The 20,788-nt window shown below is 45.7% G+C and overlaps 1 protein-coding gene across 2 annotated transcripts in view; it reads right to left on the bottom strand.

The window, feature by feature from the left end:
• Positions 1–20,788, bottom strand: part of MARCO (macrophage receptor with collagenous structure) — a 50,217-nt gene that overhangs the window by 23,642 nt on the left and 5,787 nt on the right. Inside the window, exons 1-4 of one of the 2 annotated variants that reach the window (XM_023724695.1) lie at positions 16,905–17,063; positions 2,898–2,999; positions 1,828–2,058; positions 481–516 (exon numbers count right to left, since the gene is read on the bottom strand). In XM_023724695.1, the coding sequence (XP_023580463.1) occupies positions 481–516; positions 1,828–2,058; positions 2,898–2,999; positions 16,905–17,013 (478 nt within the window). In that variant the 5' untranslated portion in view covers positions 17,014–17,063. Of the gene's footprint in view, positions 1–480; positions 517–1,827; positions 2,059–2,897; positions 3,000–16,904; positions 17,064–20,788 lie in introns of those variants that run through there. The other variant, XM_023724696.1, reaches the window with a different exon arrangement.

Raw genomic sequence — 20,788 nt, 5'->3', positions numbered from 1 at the left:
CCTCTCCTGAGATGACTGTCATCCTTGCGAGGCATCAGCCATACATCCATGGAAACGATGGTGCTGAGCTGATGGGTGACCAATGCCAAGTATCAGATAAAGGGTACCTGGAAAACGTGCTCACAGGTCACAGAAGGAGACGGCCTGTGCTTGCAGCCGGACGGCTGGGGAAGGCTGCGGGTGTGCGGTGGGGGACCGGGCTTGGCCTGGCCTGGGAAGGTGGCTGGAATGTGGATGCGCTGGGGTGGAGGGGTGAGCCACTTCAGGCAAGGATGCAGGTTAGACAGGGAAGCTGGGAGTCGAAGCACAATCAGGGGACAGAGAGGACACCCGACAGGACTGGCGAGTTGAGCAGGTTGTGGCCACCGACGGAAGGTAAGCTGGGATCACATGTGGAGACCCAGGGGGGCACAACCAGGACCCCCCCAGGGATGAGGTTGTGGGGAGTTGGTGGGATGGTTCGGGGGGAAGTGAACCTACCTGGACTGCCTGGTTCACCTTTGGACCCGAACAGCTCTACAAAGGAAGAGTGTGGGATGCAGGCTGAGCTGGGGGGCACCGGGCTTTGCCCCTGCCCGACAGCACCCAGGTTCCAGATCTGAAGGTTGAGCCTACCCAAGTGGGGGAGGAGGGGCTTCAGTCAGCTCGCTGGGGTTTGGACCACAGGGAGCCAAACCCTGCGCGTTTACCAGAAAAGAGCCCAGATGTTTATCGTAACTAGTGGTCGGCAGCTTGAGAGCTGTTGGTCCTTCAGAGCTACAGATGTTTGGGGAAAGGACAGGGATCCCTGAGTGCCCCGGGCATTGTGAGAAGACTGCAGAGACCAGGCACCCTAAGGAGGCTCCTGAGGTTGTGTGAAGGGCCTCCTTGTGTTACTGGAGAATGGGACACTCGTTCAATTGCTGCATGAGTGCCCGTGACCTTGGCGTTGACTCTTCCCGTCCGCCCCACAGCTGTGCAGCCTTTCCTCACATCCATCCCAGCCTCGTCCTTGCCCCCTGTGGGCTGGACTGGAGCCTCGGTTCTGGAGGGACTTGCTCTCCTGGGCCCCGAGTTCAGGACTTGCTCTGGTCAGCAGGACCCTGGATATGACAGAACTATTCGAAGCCCCAGCTCAGCCTATACAGTGGGGCCACAGCAATGAACCCCGGAGCTGCCGTATAACAGCGTGAAACCCTAGTCTAGCTTTGTCCAAACTGGCCGAGGGTCAAGCCCTTCCAGGTTGGGGTTGGCCTGGGAGAGCAGAGGGTGTAACCTCACTTTGCACAGCTGCAAGGCCCCGGGCGGAGAGCTGGAAGGAGAATGCTGATGTTCCCACCTTTAGCTTCATTTTCTCCTGCCTGCAGCCCCACCATCCCAGCCGCCCTGCTTCTACCCTGCTGAGGGTCCCCACAGCGTCTGGACTGGCTTGGGACCCTCAATTGCTTTTTCCCCAGCCACAGGCCCAGGTAAGTTTCAACGCATTGGAGTGGTCCTAGGACTCGCCCCAGGCTCTGTGTCTCACCTACCCTCCTAAACATTCTGCATCAGTCTGGGGACTCCGTGACTCTGACTTGGCTTTGGCTGATTGCCTCAGGAAGTCACACTTTGTTTGGTTCCTGATCAAACCGTCTCCCAGACCCCTGTCTGCAGCCACCCATAGTTCTGTCCCATATGGCTCCCACATCTGCCTTGGCTCCTGGAGTCCCTGACCAGGTCAGGGTGTTGGAAGCCTCCCTTGCCAAGCAAGGGGTTCAAACCCAAGCAGGACCACTTTCCTGCGGGCAAGCAGCTCCTCCTTCCCAGCCCTCCCTTGAGGAGTCCTCACCCAGAGGGGAGGGGCCAAACCTGGGCTCTGAGTGAAGTTGTCCACCTGCCACCGCAGGTGCTGCTGGCTGGCATGGACCTGCATGAGCTGAGCCTGAAGGTTTTGCAGTTTCTCGCCGTCCCATGCACCCCTAGCCAGGTGTGGGTGGTGCATCTCCTGGCGCAGGGAGAAGAATGAGCTGTCGTCGGCGGCCAGCGTGTCATTGAAGAGGTAAATCTCCAGGGCCCGGATCCGCTCCTGCAGGTTCAGAACTAGACACCACCACCCCCAACATTCTTTACGGGACCTCATTGAAGCCCCAAGCATTTGAGCATATATCCTTGCTATTCTTGTGTAATTGTAATGTGTGCACAACTTCTATAGGCCCTGGATATGTAAACACACATTTCACGTGCTGTGGGCATCTAGCAGGAGCACAGAGCTTTTTCTGTAACTTAAACAAACTCACGCCACGTTCAGGAATTACATTACATGTCCACAGAGCATTCTGCATGGACTAAAACTGGACAGATGTGCCCGCTGTATCCACAATCAGTCTCCAGCCTTCACGCAGCTCAGACCTTAGCTCACGCTCCGGCCACAAAAGCATGACACCAATTTGCTGTTCTGACCCGAGTATTCACCAGCGGCACTTGGGTGTGACCTTAATATGCATATGACATGTGTTGGTGACAACTGTGCATACAGCGTTATTGAGTGACCTAAGTGTCTGCTGATGGAATTGCTTCTTCAATATCTGGACCGGGAAGACTTCGTGAGTAAAACCATGTTAAAGAGACACTCCAATCAACAGAGCCTCTTCCCACTAAGAGGTTAGGAACCCGACCTATGAGATGTTTGCGGTGTATCCCTTGTGAAAGCATAGCACCTTTCACTGCTTCAGTTACACACAGGCTCACACGTGTGCTGGCTTTCTCTCTGTCACTCACATGTGCACACACACACTCTCCCCTTTTCTCGCCCCCTCCCCATCACTGTGACTGCCGGGGGCTGTGAACTCTCTCCCAGCAGCCTGACTCAGCCTGAGTCCTGAGTCACGGGTCATGCGTGGTCACATCATGAGGGCCCCATGGGACCCAGGTTGCTTTACCTTGCACCACCAGCAGCCCTCCGCCCGTGGTGAGCAGAATCAAGTAGACAGTCACCAGAGCCAGGAAGCATTTCACCCCATTTCTCTTCTTGGGTTTGGGATCTGAAACACAACCCAGGCAGAGATGGCTGCTGCAGAGGTGAAGAGCAGGTGGCCCCAACCTGTGCCAGGGAGCCCTCTTGTGTGAGCAGGGGGCTTACTGTGAGGTGGAACAGGGAAGACACCAAAGGCTCATCTTCCCAATTCCCACCTCCTCCAACCTATTTCCACAAGGTAAGAGGTTCTGCTGTGGTTCACTGTCTTAGTCATCTAGTGCTGCTGTAACAGAAATATCACAAGTGGATGGCTTTAATAAAGAGAAATTTATTCTCTCACAGTCCAGTAGGCTACAAGTCCGAATTCAGGGCGTCAGCTCCAGGAGAAGGCTTTCTCTCTCTGTCGGCTCTGGAGGAAGGTCCTTGTCATTAATCTTCCCCCAGTCAAGGAGCTTCTCCATGCAGGAACCCCAGGTCCAAAGGACACGCTATGCTCCTGGTGCTTCTTTCTTGGTGGTATGAGGTCCCCCTGTCTCTCTGCTCGAGTCTCTCTTTTATATCGCGAGGGAGATTGGTTTAAGACACAATCTAATTGTGTAGATCTCATCAACATAACTGCCGCTAATCCATCTCATTAACATCACAGTGATAGAATTTACAACACATAGGAAAATCACATCAGGTGACAAAATGGTGGACAATCACACAATACTGGGAATCATGGCCTAACCAAGTTGACACACATTTTGGGGGGACACAATTCAATCCATGACAGTCACTCATTGGTGTGGCAGGACAAGCAAATATCCATGCCAACACATGTCAGTAGCTGGATGGTAAAGGCTCTTATGAGCAGATGTTGTGCGGACCTTCCTCACTGCTGATGCCCCAGCACAGTGCTTGAACCGCAATGGGCTCTCAGTAACTGTTTATTGAATGAACTAATGAATTAACATGTTTAAGTTTCAAAACTCCAGGGGGAGGAGGATTGTTTCGATTTTACAAACTATGAATGAGGTTTGGAGAAATTGAATAATTTATTAGGTTATAAGATGCAGATCTGGAATTCACGTGCAGGTCTCCATTTTCTTTCCCTTCAGAAATTTTAATGATAAAAGTAAAACATGCTTGATATAGTTTTTCAAACAATATACAGGAGCATTAAAAGGGTTACTAATCTTCCCTCAATCCCCTGAGGTCCTAACACCCCGGAGGTAAGCTGTGTTAGCATTTCAGGGCTTTCCTCTCACCCCTTTTGCTCATGGAAACTTTCAAACCCATATACACATAGACAAGCTTGGGTGTTTTTCTTTTAATCTTACACAAACGACACTGTATATATAATAAAGGTGCATTACTTTTTGCAGTGAGTAATTTTTCATGGACATACCTTCAGTTCTCTTTGCTCCAAAGATTTAACATTCTTTCTAATAACTGCCTAATATCCTCTAGAGAGTCCCTGGGTGGTACAAATGTTTAATGTTCAGCTGCTAACTGGAAGGTTGGAGGTTTGAGTCCACTCAGAGGCACCTCGGAAAGAAACAAGATCTACTTCTGAAAAATCAGCCATTGAAAACCCTATAGAACACAGTTCTATCTACTCGGATACACATGGGGTTGCCATGAGTGGGAGCTGACTCCATGGCAAATAGTTTTAATAGCCCCTAGAGGCAAAAGCCACAATTCATTCAACTCTTTTCCTACTGATGAGCTGTTTGGGGCATTAGAGAAAAGGCTGCAATGAACATTTTCCCAGGGATCCCGTCTCCAGTCTTTCCCCCACCAGCTGTCTCACTGTTTCAGGCTATCAAGGGCAGGGGCACAGCCCGCAGAAGGTTGAGCACCTACTTGGTGCCAGCCGTTTTACCAAAAATATTCCAAACCTTGCAGCAACTCTACAAGTTGGATATGATCGTGGAGGAGAGACCCGGGGTTCAGAGAGGTTAACTAAGTTACTCAAGGTGACACAGCTGGTGTGTGATGCCAGGTCCATTTAACTCCAGGGCCTCAGCTTGCCTTGCCAGCCTTCACTGACTGTTGCCCTTGGGAAAAGCCCCGTTCAAATGAGCCACAAAGGTCGGGTGGAAGGGAAAAGAGATCATCAGCGAGCAGGCCAGGGGAAGGATATGGGAGTGCTGGTGAAGGCAGCTATTCAGCTGACTGTTCTGAGGTATGTGCATGAATCTCAGGTGTATTTTTCATTATCCACGTGTTATCTCTGCTGGTCCTCTTTCCAGCCACCTGCCTGACTGTCACCCTGCTGTCTAGGGACAGCTCTGAGCAGTACCTGGAGGAGTGGCGGTGTTGGTTGGTTGGCTTTTTAGTTCAGTGGCACTTTGTCTAGCACTGAGAGTATCTTTCCTCCTTCCCCCTTCCCCCCAGCATCCTGACCCACACGGCAGCTCTCCAGCACACAATCTGGCCAAGTTACTCCCCTGCCTTCAGCCCTTCAGGCTGTTCACAGTCCTCAGGACCAACCAAAGTCCCCACCTGACACGTGAAGCCTTGCTATCGGCCAGCTTTCCTCTGACTGATCCTCAAGATCACACTTGGACGTGACCCTGAACAACAGTGAGGCCAGACGATTCACAGTTACACCCTTCTGACTCAGAGACTTCGGGCGGTGTATTTCCTTTGCTGCACAGTCCTTCCTCCCTTTCATGTGACTGATTCCTACTCATCCTTTGGGAGTGTGGTAGAGCCTTTTCTGTTCCAAAATACATTCTCTGACTCCCCTAATTTGGGGGGTCCTCTTCTGCTTCTCCACATCACCCTGAACTGAGTCTGTTTGTATTTCAAACTCCCCCAAATATCCTGGAAGCTTCTTGAAGTCTATATCCAGCACCAATATGGTGTCTTGTGCACACTATATTGAGCTGGACAATGTGTACAATATGCGCCAGACAGATGATCACTGAATAGATGAATGAATGGGTGGCCACAGAGGTTTGGGTGCTGGACATGTGCACAGTTCAACACAGCAAGTCTGGAAGCATTGGAAAGCACTTGGAATACAATTTAGGGCCTCATGAGTCCATATTCTCATTGTGGTGAGGATGGATAACATACAAGAGAAGCCTCACATTTAACACAAGATGGTGGATGGTAAATACCATCTCACAGAGAGCACTAAGCTCGATTAAACATAACACTTGATGGCAATGGAAAGATAAACTGCTTCAGAGACACAGGTATTACAGAGGTTGTGAGTGGAGGAAGGCACAATGATGGAAGATGTAAGCATTTTCAGACTAGATGGTGGACCGTGGTGGAAGGCATTTGAGTAAGGACATGGAGAAAGTCATTGAGGGATGCCCATCCAGACCTGGAATGTTTTTTCTAGTTCAGAGCTAGCACCTGGCATAGAGACAAGGTATTTTAAGTACTGGGAACTTTAAATATGGGGGTATCATCTGACTCACTCTGTGCAAAGTGGAGGATCTGATAAATTCTTTACTTTCTAGGTTGATCATTTAGAGGGTAAAAGAAGCCGCAAAGGAAGGGTTGGGTTTAACCAATGAGGAAGAGACAACTGGGATGAGAGAATGAAAAAAGCTTCAGGTGAACAAGAGTGGACTTTTCTGGAGTAAACTATGGTGAGGCTAGAGGAAGATCTGAGGAAAACAAGTTTCAGAAATTTGAAAGCTCTATTGTCTGGCTCTCAATGAAAATATGGTTCCAGTGGGAAATAAAAATGGTGTTCCAATTTCATAAAAGATACCAATGAAGAAAAAAAAAAAAAAGGCTGCCCAAACACTGTAGGGTTCCCAGGACTTCCATCTCTTAACACCCCATCCAGTGGCAGAAGGGAGCCCAAAGGGTGCTTCTCTTCCCTGGAATAACACTAGTGGAGAGTGAGCAGAAGCCCCACCAGAGCTGGGATGCCTGCTGAGTAGACCCAGGGAAGCGGTCTCTACGCTATGTGCTCCACATCTCCCATGCCCAACCTGGTAGCACTGGGCAGCCTGGGGAAGTGTCTTCCAGCCCCCAGGCAGCAACAGCAGGGATCGAGCAAGACCACCAACGGCACCAAGTGAACAAAGCAGACCAAAACAGCACTGCCAGGGCTCTGAAAACTAAATTGTCATTGGAACTACAGCCCACAAAATAGGCCAGAACCTGTCTAGTAAATCTAAACAGTGTGACTATCAAAATAGTAAATTTAAGTAAGACTCAGAGTCTTCTAACAGAATATCCAAAATGTCTAGGATACAATTGAAAATCACCTATCATGCTAAGACTTAAAAAAAAAAAAAAATCACAACTAGAACAAGAAAAGAGCCCTGGTGGCACAGTGGTTAAGAGCTCAGCTGCTAACCAAAAGGTCGACAGTTTAAATCCACCAGCCACTCCTTGGAAACCCTATGGGGGCAGTTCTACTCTCTGTACCATATGGTTTGAACACTGGACTCAAAATGATAAAATGTCAATATCAATAGACTGTGATAAGTTATGTAGGCATACTGTAATATTCACTAAGAAAATTATTTAAGGTGACGTCCTCAAAGATGCTATAAATAAATCAAATAGAATTCTATACATTGTTCAAGTAACTAATAGGTTTTGATACTGATGCATCAAATTGATGCAGAAAAACATCTGACAAAATCCAATACCCATTCATAATAAAAGCTCTCAGCAAACAAGTAACAGAGAACTTCTTCAATTTGAAAAAGAGCTTCCACAAAATATTCAAACCTAACACCATACTTAATGGTGAAAGACTGAACGCTCTCCTCCTATGATTAGGAACAAGTCAAGGATTTCTACCGTCACCTAAATTTGCATTTTCCTAATAAAACTGTCTTTCACTCTTATTCAGCATGGTACTGGAAGTTCTAGCCAGTGTAAGAAGGCAAGAAAAAGGAATAAAAGGCATACAGATTAGAAAGGAAGAAATAAACTCATCCCTGTTTTCAAAAGACATGACTGTCTATATAGAAAATTGCGAAGAATCTACAAAACATCCCTGTGATGGTTAAGGTTTTGTGTCAACTTGGCTGGGCCATGATTCTCAGTGGTTTTGCAGTTACGTAATGATGTAGGTTGGCAGTTATGTAGTGATGTAATTTGGTAGTTACCTAATGATGTAGTTATCCTCTATTTTGTGGTATATTGTAATCACCTCCATGATGTTATCTGATGTGATCAGCCAATCAGTTATACGGGGAGTTTCCTCAGGAGCATGGTCTGCATCCAATATACATGGATGTTCTGGCAAAGCTCACTGGCCTTTGCTCACTCTGGGTCTTGCATTTGGCTTATCATCAGCTGACCTCCGGTTCTTGGTACTTGAGACAGTGGCCTGCCATATTGCCTGCCGATCTTGAATTCATTAGTCCCCGCAGCCTGGCCATCTGACCTGCATTCTTGGGTTTGTCAGCGTCGGCAACTACGTGAGTCAGGAGAAGCCTCCAGCCTGACGCCTGACCCACGGACTTGGGACTTAGCAGCCTCTACAATTGCATGAGCCATTTTCTGGAGATAAAGCTCTCTCTTTCTCTCTCTCTTTCTCTCTATGTGTGTGTGTATATGTGTATACATATATATATTTTTATATATATATGTGTATAAACTTTGCTAGTTTCGCTTCTCCAGAGAACCCAGCCTAAGACAAGCCCTTAAAACTAATAAGTGAGTTCAAGTACAAACCAAAATTAAAAAACACTTTGGCATTTATAATCACTCCAAAGAAAAATTAATAAATTAATTTATTAATAAATTAATAAATCTAACATTGAGAAGAATGAGAATTTCAGAACGCTTAACTGTGCTCATGAGGAAACTGTACACAGACCAAGAGACAGTCATTCAAACAGAACAAGGGGATACTGTGTGGTTTAAAATCAGGAAAGTTGTGTGTCAGGGTTATATCCTTTCACCATACTTATTCAATCTGTATGCTGAGCAAATAATCTGAGAAGCTTGATAATATGAAGAAGAATGTGGCATCAGGATTGGAGAAAGACTCATTAACCTGTGATATGCAGATAACACAACCTTGCTTGCTGAAAGTGAAGAGGACTTCAAGTACTTACTGATGAAGATCAAAGACCACAGCCTTCAGTATGGATTACACCTCAACATAAAGAAAACAAAAATCCTCACAACTAGACCAATAAGCAACATCATGATAAATGGAGAAAAGACTGAAGTTGTCAAGGATTTCATTTTACTTGGATCCACAATCAACACTCGTGGAAACAGCAGTCAAGAAAGCAAACGACACCTTGCGTTGGGCAAATCTGCTGCAAAAGATCTCTTTAAACTGTTAAAAAGCAAAGATGTCACTTTAAGGACTAAGGTACACCTGATCCCAGGCCATGGTGTTTTCAATTGCCTCATATGCATGCGAAAGCTGGGCAATGAATAAGGACGACCAAAGAATTGATGCCTTTGAATTATGGTGTTGGTGAAGAATATTGAATATACTATGGACTGCCAGAAGAACAAAGAAATCTGTCTTGGAAGAAATACAGCCAGAATGCCCCTTAGAAGCAAGGATGGCAAGACTTCGTTTCACATACTTTGGACATGTTATTAGGAGGGACCACTCCCTGGAGAAGGACATCTTGCTGGGTAAAGTAGAGGGTCAGAGAAAAAGAGGAAGACTCTCAACGAGATGGATTGACATAGTGCCTGCAACAGTGGGCTCAAGCATAACAACAATTGTGAGGGTGGTGCAGGACTGGCCAGTGTTTTGTTCTGTTGTACATAGGATCTCTATGAGTCAGAACTGACTCAACAGCACCTAAAAACTACAACATAAATCTAACCAAACATGTACAGGATATCTTTGCTGGAAATCTTAAATCCTGACTAAAAGAAAAAAAAAAAAAAAAGAAACAAAGACCTAATTAGAGAGATATACCATGTTCATGGATTCTAAGACTGAGCATAGTAAAGATGTTAATTCTCCCCAAACTGATCTATAGGTATAACACAGCTCCTATCAAAATCTCAGACATTTCTTTTATAGATATAAACAAGCTTATCCTAAAATGTACGCAGAAAGGCATTGATTTTTTAATTGCAATTTTGAGGAAGAAGAACATGTGTGAACAATCATTCTATCTGATGTTAAGGCTTACAGTACGGCTACAGTAATCAAGACAGTGTGGTGCTGGTGGAGGGATAAACACATCCATCAGTGGAACAAAACAGAGAACCTAGAAACAGATCCACACAAATATGCCCAACTGATTTTTGATAAGATGCCAAAGCAATTTAAGGAAGCAAAGACAGCCTTTTCAACAAATGGTAATGGAGCAATTAGACATACATATGTTTAAAACAAACAAAAAACCTTGACCGAAACCTCACATCTTATACAAAAATCAATTCTAAATGTATAGTGGACTTGATTGTAAAATGTAAAACTATAAAACTTATAGAATACAACGTAGGGGAAAATCGTTGGGAACTAGCGCTAGGTGAAGAGTTCTTAGACTTGAAAACAAAAGCATAATCCATAAAAGGGAAAACTGATAAGCTGAGCCTCATCAAAATTAAAAACTTTTGCTCTGCAAAAAAACCTTGCTAAAAGGATGAAAAGACAAGTGATAGATTGGAGGAAACCACACATTCAATGAAGAGCTTGTACCTAGAAAATACAAAGAACTCTCAAAACTAAACAGGAAAAAAACCAAACAACCCTGAAAACATAGGCCAAAGACTGAAGAGACATTTCACCAAGGAGGATATACAGACGGCAATTAAGCACTTGAAAAGATGTGCCATGAGGGAAATGCAAATTAAAACCACAATGAGATGTCACTGTAAACCTACCAGAGTGGCTAAAATAACAAATAGTAATAACACCAAATGTTGGCAGGATGCAAAGAAATGGAATCACTCATCCATTGTTGGTGGGAATGTAAAATGGTACATCTACTCTGGAAGATGCTATGGATATACCAGTTTGTTCAGCAATAAAAAGGTGCAAATTATTGATATACACACAAATTGGACGTATCTCAAGGCAGTTAAGCTACACAATAAATCCTATAAGGTTTCATACTGCATAATTCTATTTACATAGCATTCCTGAAATAACAAAATTATAGAGATGGGGAACTGACTAGTGGTAGCCAGGAGTTAGGGATTGGTAGGAGATGGGTGAGTAGTGAGGGGTGTGTGTGGTTATAAAGGGGTAGCAGGAGGGACTCTTGTGGTGATGGAACAATTCTGTATCTTAATTATGGTGATAATTACATGAATCTACACATGTGGTAAAATTGCCTAAAACTATATCTACACACACACACATATGAGTTTATGTAAAACTAGTGAAATCTGAATAAGCTCTGTGGATTGCACCAATTTCAATTCCTTGGTTTTGATATTTTACTCTAGTTATGCAAGATGTTACCACGGGGGAAACTGGGTGAAGGGTACTCTGAGAGCTTCCTGTACATTTTTTGCAACTTCCTGTTAATCTGTAATGATTTCAAATTTTAAAAATTACAAATAAAACCATTCTAGGATATTTAAAAGCCGGATATTTAAAAGATATTGAGAAATGGTTCAGGACTAGAACAAAGTGAGAAGCACTATATGGAATGATAGCAGTGATGCCAGGAGGGCTGAACCTGAATGGACTTGAAGGTTAAGGTCTGTTATGAGAATGTTTATCATTATCTTCAGAGAAGAAAGAAGGGCCAACTAGACTCACCACTGAGAGTCAACGGTACCATATTAAAACAAACAGCAGCAAAAATCGTAACTTCTTTACCTGTATTTTATTTAGGCCTTCTCTGTCAAGAAGAGTGTTTTTTAGACTGAAATCAGTAGGGGAAAAATATATCATGAAAAAAGACATGAACCCTGAAGTAGCTGAGAGGGTAGGGTGAGAGGACTAGACAAATTACACTCCACAGACCCAAAAGAGCTTGCAGATGTGGTAACAGATGTGAACCAGACAAAAGTTCATGATTTTCAAAAAGGTGGAAAGGAGTTGTCTCAGCTTGCTGGTGCTGCTGTAATAGAAATACCACAACTGGGTGGTTTTTTAAAAAAGAAATTTATTTTCTCACAGTTTAGGAAGCTAAAAGTCCAAATTCAGGGCATCGGTTCTAGGGGAAAGTTCTCTCTATCCTCTCAGGGAGAAAATCTTTTTTAGTTTCCGTGGACCTCATATTCCTTGGTTCCTTGGTGATCTTCACATGACAAGCATCTTCTCCTTCTTTGTGCCTAAGCTGCTCTTTTTATATCACAAAATCAAGGAGGTTTAAAACACACCTTAGGCTGACATGCCCTCATTCACCTAACATAGGTACAGGGGTTAGGATTCCAATACATATTTTGGGGGATCACAGTTCAATCCATAACATGAGTGCATCCCAGAAATCATGTATTATAAGCAGGGATAAATATAAAATCTCTTGTTCAAGCTCAAACGCCCCACTGTCTAACTATAAGAGCTGGGAGATGAGACTGAACACCAGCTCATGAGGAAGGATCTGGGATTTTGTTTAACTCCGTGTTCAACAAGAGCTAAAAGAGTTATCAAGCTTCATAAGAAAATGAATGAAGTCTTCAGCTGACAAAAAAATAGAGAAAGAAGCCTGGGGCCACAAACAATGCACAAACACCAGAAGAGAAACTAGATAACTGGGAGCTTCTAAAAATCAAACACTTAGGTTCATAAAAAGACCACCGAAAGAGTAAAAAGAGAACCAACCTATAGACTGGGAAAACATTTTTGGCTTCGACATATCTGATAAGGGTCTAATCTCTAAAATCTACAAGATACTGCAACAACTCAACAACAAAAAGACAATCCAATTAAAAAATGGGCAAAGACTATGAACAGGCACTTCACCAAGGAAGATATTCAGGCAGCTAACAGACACATGAGGAAATGCTCACGATCATTAGCCGTTAGAGAAATGCAAATCAAAACTACTATGAGATACCATCTCACCCCAACAAGGCTGACACTAATCCAAAAAACACAAAATAATAAATATTGGAGAGGTTGTGGAGAGACTGGAAAACTAATGCACTGCTGGTGGGAATGTAAAATGGTACAACCACTTTGAAAAATGATTGGGTGCTTCCTTAGAAAGCTAGAAATAGAAATACCATACGATCCAGCAATCCCACTCCTAAGAATATATCCTAGAGAAATAAGAGCCGTCACATGAATAGACATATGCACACCCATATTTACTGTAGCATTGTTCCACAATAGCAAAAAGATGGAAATAATCTAGGTGCCCATCAACAGATGAATGGATAAACAAACTATGTTACATACACACAATGGAATACTACGCAATGATAAAGAATAATGACGAATCTGCGATGCATCTCACACCGTGGATCAATCTGGAGGGCGTTATGCTAAACTAAATGAAATTAGTCAGTCGCAAAAGGACAAATATTGTAGAGACCAATATTCTAAGAACTCAAGAAAAGGTTTAAACATAGACAAAAGCATTTGATGGTTATGAGTGTGGGGAGGGAGGGGAGGGGGAATTCACTAACTAGATAGGAGACAAGGATCAACTTTGGTGAAGCGAAGGACAACACACAATACAGGGGAAGTCAACACAACTGGACCAAAGCAAAAGCTAAGAAGTTTCCTGGACACATGCAAACACTTTGAGGGACAGAGTAGCTGGGGCTGGGGCCTGGGGACCATAGTTTTGGGGGACCTTTAGGTCAGTTGGCATAACAAAGTTTATTAAGAAAATGTTCTGCATCCCACTTGGGTGAGAGGTGTCTAGGGTCTTAAAAGCTTGTGAGCAGCCATCTAAGATGCATCAATTTGTCCCATCCCACTTGGAACAAAGGAAAATGAAGAAAACCAAAGACACAAGTAAATTATTAGCCCAAGAGACTAAAGGACCACAAGAACCAGAGACTCCACTGGCTGGAGACCAGAAGAACTAGATGGTGCCCAGCTACCACCAGTGACCACCCTGACAGGGAACACAACAGAGAATCCCAGAAGGAGCAGGAGAAAAGTGTGGAGCAGAACTCAAATTCACATAAGAAGACCAGACTTAATGGTCTGACAGAAACTGGATGAACCCCCGAAACTCTGGCCACTAGACCCTCTGTTAACCCAGAACTGAAACCATTCCCGAAGCCCACTCTTCAGACAAAGATTAGACAGCACTATAAAACAAAAAATAATACCTTAGTTCAGTCAGATATATGAGACCAAATGGGTGGCTCCTGTCTGGAGGCTGGATGAGAAGGCAGGAACGGACAGGAACTGGTTGAACGGACAGGGAACCCGGGGTGGAAAGGGGGAGTATGCTGTCACATTGTGGGGATTGCAACTAATGTCACAAAACAATACGTGTATAAATTTTTGTATCAGAAATTAACTTAAGCTATAAACTTTCACCTAAAGCACAATTAAAAAAAAAAAAAAAAGGAGCCTTGGGCCATTTAGTGCGGAAGCAAGTACTTTTATTTATTCCGGTAAGTCCTCAGACGGTCACTATATTTCAAAGCCCTACAGTGATCACGGAGCCCTGGTTCAGCAGTGGTTAAGAGCTATCGTTGCTAACCAAAATGTCAGCAGTTCCAATCCACCAGCAGCTCCTTGGAAACCCTATAGGGCAGTTCTACTCTGCCCTACAGGGTTGCTATGAGTCAGAATCGATTCAAGGACAAGAAGTTTGGGGGTTTTCTTGGCAGTGATTACTGTTTGTAGTGGTACTCATCTAGGAAGTTTCGTTATGTTCTATGACCCTTGAAGTAGCAGGCAGGAAGTTGCCAATGCATTTAGGAAAATGTTCATCCAAATCGGAGTGATTCTTTTTCTTTTCGTCTGCGGCACCCATAACCCAAGCCCGAAATCTGGAATTTATCTTTGACCCCTGCATCTTCTCATCTGCCCTGTTTTACCATTACCAAAAAAAAAAAAAAAAACCAAACCTGTTGCCAGCAAGTCAATTCCGACTCACAGTGACCCCACAGGACAGAGCAGAACTGCCCCATAGGGTTTCCAAGGAGTGGCTGGTGAATTTGAACCGCCAACAGTTTGGTTAGCAGCCTGAGCTCTTAACCCCTGCGCCACCAAGGCTCCTCTACCATTATAGTCCTACTGATGACAGCCAGCTTTTCTCCAGGGCATTGTGGGCTCTCCTTCCTCACAGCGGCCGCCCCTCCCTTATCTCTGCTGTCAAGCTCCTCTCTGTCCTGGGTGTTGCTCTTTCCAGCTTGCTCCCTGCTTCCCGTGATAGAGAGGAGTCTCAAGTGCAATTCAGTGGCTCTCTCAAAATACTTTTCTGAATATTTCTCCACCATCTCTTTTCTCTAATCCTTGTTATCCTTTAAATTTTAAGAGAGGTGTCAGCTCTGACCTCCACCGGCCGCACACCAAAAGGCCCCATGCGTATCTCAGACGCAGCCGACGATAGATTGTATAGAAATGGTCCGTGGACGGGCTGTGCTCACCCTGTCCCTTCTCCTCCCACCCCAGAACAAGGCTGTGGACTCCTAGAGGCCAGAAGGCATGTTTGTCCCTCTCTCTTTCCTCGGTACTGAATGTAGCGTTCAGCAGGGAGTAGGTGCTCAGTAGGTTTGATCTGAACTTGACACGGACACTGTCAGTAATCTTAAGATGTTAGAGATCCACAATGCTGCATTGCCCAAATTTCTGACTCGCCAACGACTATTCTACTCACTTGTATGCATGCCTTTCTCTGTTACCACTCTCTAAATTCCTAGAGGTCAGAGCCAGACCCTCCATTTTTATACTTCTACAAATTCCAGCCAGTCACCTGCAATGACAGATGTTTACTACTGCTGGTGAGGGCTGGGTACCTCAAGCTGGGGGACAGAGCTATCACTGTTCCTGAACACACAACTCTCAGAAAAGCCTGGGAAGACTCTACTCTTTCTGGAAGACGATTCTAAGACAGTGTTCCCACCAGTGACTTTAAATACTACAACTCCTAGAAGAGTTTTAAAAAATCTATCACCGCTATAGCACTCAGAAAATAAAAACAGACTTTACTGAATTGTTAAAACCTGAGTTTAAGAGAAACTAATTATGAAGCTATGAACATATCCTAGCCAGCATGTCCAAAGCGAAAAAAAAAAAAAAGTGTTCTCTGATCATCAGTTATAAAAGAAGCCTCCTTAACACATTTTAAAGGAATTGCATTGAAAATACGTGGCACTTGGCTTCAGGTTTGTGGAATTTTGCCATTCCCTTTTTGTATTGCTGTTTCATCACACTTGGACATGTTGTCAGGAGGGATCAGCCCCTGGAGAAGGACATCATGCTTGGTAAAGTAGAGGGTCAGTGAAAGAGAGGAAGACCCTCAACGAGATGGATTGACACAGTGGCTGCAACAATGGGCTCAAGCATAACAATGATTGTGAGGATGGCGCACGACCGGGCAGTGTTTCGTTCTGTTGTACACGGGGCCACTATGGGTCAGAACCGACTTGACGGCACCTAACAACAACAACAATTTCATCACACAACCTACGTGGAAGAGTAAGACACTAAGAAAAAGGGTGCGTTTAATAAGCATTGGCATTTCTGCAAGGGAAAATACTTAAACACAACATACAGGAATCGTAAAGCTAACAATATGTACTAGAGAAGGAATCTCCCAGTGGTGCCAGCGGTTAATGGGCTAGGCTGCTAATCAAAAGGTCAGTGGTTCGAGTCCACCCAGAGGCACCTCAAAAGAAAGGCCTGGCAATCTACTTCTGAAAAATCAGCCACTGAAAACCCTATGGAGCACAATTCTGTTCTGACACACATGGGGTCACCATGAGTCAGAGTCAACTTTATGACAACTATTTTTTGATATACGAAAGATATGATATTTTTAGCATTCCAGAAATTCTAGATTTAAATACTTTAATAAGAATCAGATGTAAAATATTGCTACACTGCAAACCTAATCTTCCTATCGACTTGTCTATTCTTATATCTTCAGCAGAGAGAACACATTAGGCAGCAATTGCGTTACTGGGGATAGTACTTTACCACTCATCTGGAAGGTCTCCATTGAAGTAAACATGGTTTGGTCCTGGGCTGCTCCTTCTTTCGTGTTCCCCAAGAACCGTTCCTCATTAAGAACCTCCTTTTTTTCCATTGCTGCGCTTTATGGGGCAAAGTCCTGCAGCCAGCAGAAATGCTACCCTCAAGAGGAAACACTTGGGGGAAGATCGCTCCCATTTAATGACTGCAGCGAGTCGCAGGCCACACCACACTTCCCTTTGGCTTCATTTCTGAGTTTGCAAAACGTTTCCTGACATGATCAGGAGCAGGCATTTCTCAAAACCCCGCTCTTCACCTGCGGAGCTCCTGCCCAGTGCAACCGTTTGGGAAGGGGGGTTGAGGTGGGCTAGGGGCACGAGTTACAGACCCCTGGCCACCCCTTGCTCCCAGGCCCCTGAGAGCCAAGAGCTGGAGGACACAGAAGGACGTTTCCTTCTCTCCTCTCTGCCCATCCGAGCCCTGTCCTGGTCCCAGACCCAGCCTGCCGTCCCAGGACCTCTCCAGCCCACGCTGACATGTCCCTCCGCTGACATTCTTCAACTCTTAGAGCACATATCCTTGCTGCTCAAAGTGTGGTCCGTGGACCAGCAGGGTTTGCATCACCCGGGAACTTGTCAGAAACGCAGTGAATCCAAACCTACGTTTTCACAGGATCCCCAGGTCCTCTACATACACATTAAAGTCTGAGGAGCCTGCTCTGGACCACACATTTCAACACTTAATTATATTCACCCTTGTGGTTTTTGCATATTCTTAGATTAGAGTCTTCCCACTCTGTTCTTTGTGTGTGTCCATGTGAGTGTGACTGTGTGTGTTTGTCAGTGTGTGTGTGTGAGTGCATGTGAGTGTGTGTGTGTTTGTGAGTGCGTGTGTGTGAGTGCATGTGAGTGTGTGTGTGTGTAAGTGTCTGTGTGTGTGTGAGTGCATCTGTGTGTGTGAGTGCATGTGAGTGCGTGTGTTTCTGTGTGTGTGTGTGAGTGAACGCACGTGCAGGGTCTGGCCCCAACGATAAATGAGCCCCTTGAGGGCAGAAACCTCCGGCATATTTCCCTCTCGCTGGCACTCCCTACCAGGGAGGCTGTAAAGTCGGGTGGTTACAACAAGTCTCAAAGAGCTCGAATGCCTGGGTTCAAATTCCACCTCTTCCACATAGTGGCTCTGTGACCTTGGGCAAGTCACTGACGTTTCAGAGTCTCCCTTTCCTCATTTGTAAAATATAGAAGATGTTAATAGCTGTCGTGAGTATTAAATGAAGTTCCTGGGTGGTGCAAACGGTTAACATGCTCGGTTGCTAAGCAAAAGGTTGGTGCTTCGAGTCTACCCAGAGATGCCTCAGAAGAAAGTCCTGGTGATCTACTTCTGAAACATCAGCCATTGAAAAGCCTATGGCGCGCAGATCTACTCTGACACACGTGGGGTGCCATGAGTCAAAATAGACTCTATGGCAACTGGCAGTGATTGAATATTAACTTAACCTGGTTAGATGGTACTTGGTGTATGATAAGCCCATTGGTCATGATGCTATTACCGCTAGAGACCTTGTGAACCTACTGGGTGCCAGGGGGACTAATAAATGCTCTTTGCCTTAAAGAAGCTCGCAGCTCAATGTGCAAGATGGTCGTGCGTAACACCGTGGGGGAGTCTGCCGCGTCCAGCAATGCCTGAAGCACCTCGGAGGGCAGAAGCAGCTGGAAGCCAGGATGGAAATGTCAGAAAAGCTTTATCAATGGAATAAAAGAGATACCAAGGCTGGATTTAGAGGGCTGGCTGGGAGTCTGCCAGGAGAGTCGGACAAGGCAAAGGCCTCCCAGGCACGAGAGAGGCAGGTATGACCTCAAAGAGGAAGGGGCAGGGGAACCGTGAACTATTGGGTCTCTTTGCAACAGAAGAGGTGAGGAGGACAGGTAGCAGGAGACAAGGCTGCGACAGGTTGAGCCACTTTCTCAGGCGTTACGTCTCGGGCGTGTGGCGCGGCAGACAGCAAACAAGGAAAAGAACTCAGGAAAATGAGAGTTACTGGCAGTGCCGCACAAGGCAGGGGTCCGCAGTGGAGACCACCATCTCAACAATCAGGAAGTCACTGGCTTTGGCAGGGGGCTGGGAGCAGGAGCCAGGACAGAGAAAAGTTCAAAGGAAAGAGCTGGAAGTGAGGCGGGGAAGGCAGCTGGCAGCTCCATCCAGAAATTCGCAGGTTAACAGTGACAGAGAGCAAGGGCTGCAGGGCCTTCCCGCAGCAAGCGGGAAACCTCCCAGCAAAGGGGCCGTTCACTGGGCTGTACCTCCTTCCTCTGCCTGGTCAGCTCTGCTCTGATACGGGCGGTCCTCACACGTGTGTATGCGGGGGACGGTTGAGGGGGCTTGTCATAACACTCAGTGGGGTAATTACTGAGTGCCTCCTTCTCGGGCGAAGCATCAAATGGGTATGAGGTCTGTCCCTAGGTGGTGCAAACAATTAAGGGGCTAGGCTGCTAACTGAAAAGTTGGAGGTTTGAGTCCACACAGAGTCACTTCTGATGAAAGTCCTGGCGATCCACTTCTAAAAAATCAGTCACTGAAAACCCTATGGAGCAGTTCCACTGAGTCTGTTCCATGAGTTGGAACAGACTCTGTGGCAACGGGTTACTGGATTTTAGTTGTTTTAGCTGTGGGGCCAGACAGACCCGAGTACCAGTCCTGGCTGACATTAACTTGCTGTGTGACCTTGGGTTACTTACTTAACTTCTCTGAACCTACGTTCCCTCCTCCGTAAAGCGGTGACTAAAATACCCGCCCCACAGCAGGCATGGTTGCTGTGATAATGTGTAGCTCAGAGTAGTGCCCAATAATGTAGCTTACAGAGCATTAATGGCTATCAGCATTTAGTAGGAGCCCTGGTGGCGAAGTGGTTAAGACATCTGCTGCTCACCAAAAAGTCGGCAGTTCGAATCCACCAGCTACTCCTCAGAAACCCTATGGGGCAGTTCTACTCTGTCCTGTAGGGTCACTATGTGTCAGAATCGACTCTACTGCAGTGGGTTTAGGCATGTGCTGGAAATTTACATACATTCCTCCATGCTCACAACGAGTAACCAGCCTCAGATGGTGTGGTTAGAAAGTGATGGCACCCTTGCCTCTACAGCCTGGTTTAACCCCAGGGCTCTAATCCAGGGGTTCACAAACACACACGCCCGTCCCCGACGCCCAGCCTGGGGCTCTGGTTTTCATAAAAGCCCCAGAACTAAAAACCAAACCAAGCCATCAAGTCCATCACAACTCACGGCAGCTCTGGTGAAATGAGTTCCTTTAGGCGGGCTTTAGCCTTGGTTCTTTAGAAAAACAGCTTGAGAGATTCTCCCCCTGAGCCCTGAGGTTATCTTTGCCCTAGTTTTCTACCCCGAAGGGTTTGTTGCATTTCCTGTAAACAGCTTGAGGTTTGATCCTTTTTGTCTGGTCCTGGACCAAAGCCTGCCCTGTGATTGTTCTATTTTACACACCTTGCAGAGATTGTTCAATACATGTATGCAAATGAAGTGATTATAGCCTAACTATGCAAATGAAGTGCCTGTGGCCTACCGTGAGGGGATTGGTGAGTTCATGGCCCTAGTGGGGGGGTCATGCCTTGAAATTGACCAGGAGTTTCTTTATATTTGCAGCCAACCCCACAGAGGTGGGCAGACAGAAGCAGAAGAAAGAAAGAAGAGAGAAGAAGCAGACAGAGAGGAGGCAAGGAAACTCCTAAAAGCTGTAACACAGATTGAGGGCTGTAACACTGAAGACACCGACAGTCCCGGAAGGGGCCCTGTGGCAGAGCTGGTGGTGACGGCAGAAACCTGCCGCTGGGAATGCAGTTAGGAGCTGAACAAAACCTACCCCGGCTGTGAGCTGGTCAG

The sequence above is a fragment of the Trichechus manatus genome, unplaced genomic scaffold (assembly GCF_000243295.1).
Source record: "Trichechus manatus latirostris isolate Lorelei unplaced genomic scaffold, TriManLat1.0 scaffold00255, whole genome shotgun sequence".
NCBI lineage: Eukaryota > Metazoa > Chordata > Mammalia > Sirenia > Trichechidae > Trichechus > Trichechus manatus.
Note: the sequence above shows the minus strand (reverse complement) of the source record. Positions and strands in the feature narration are given on the sequence as shown.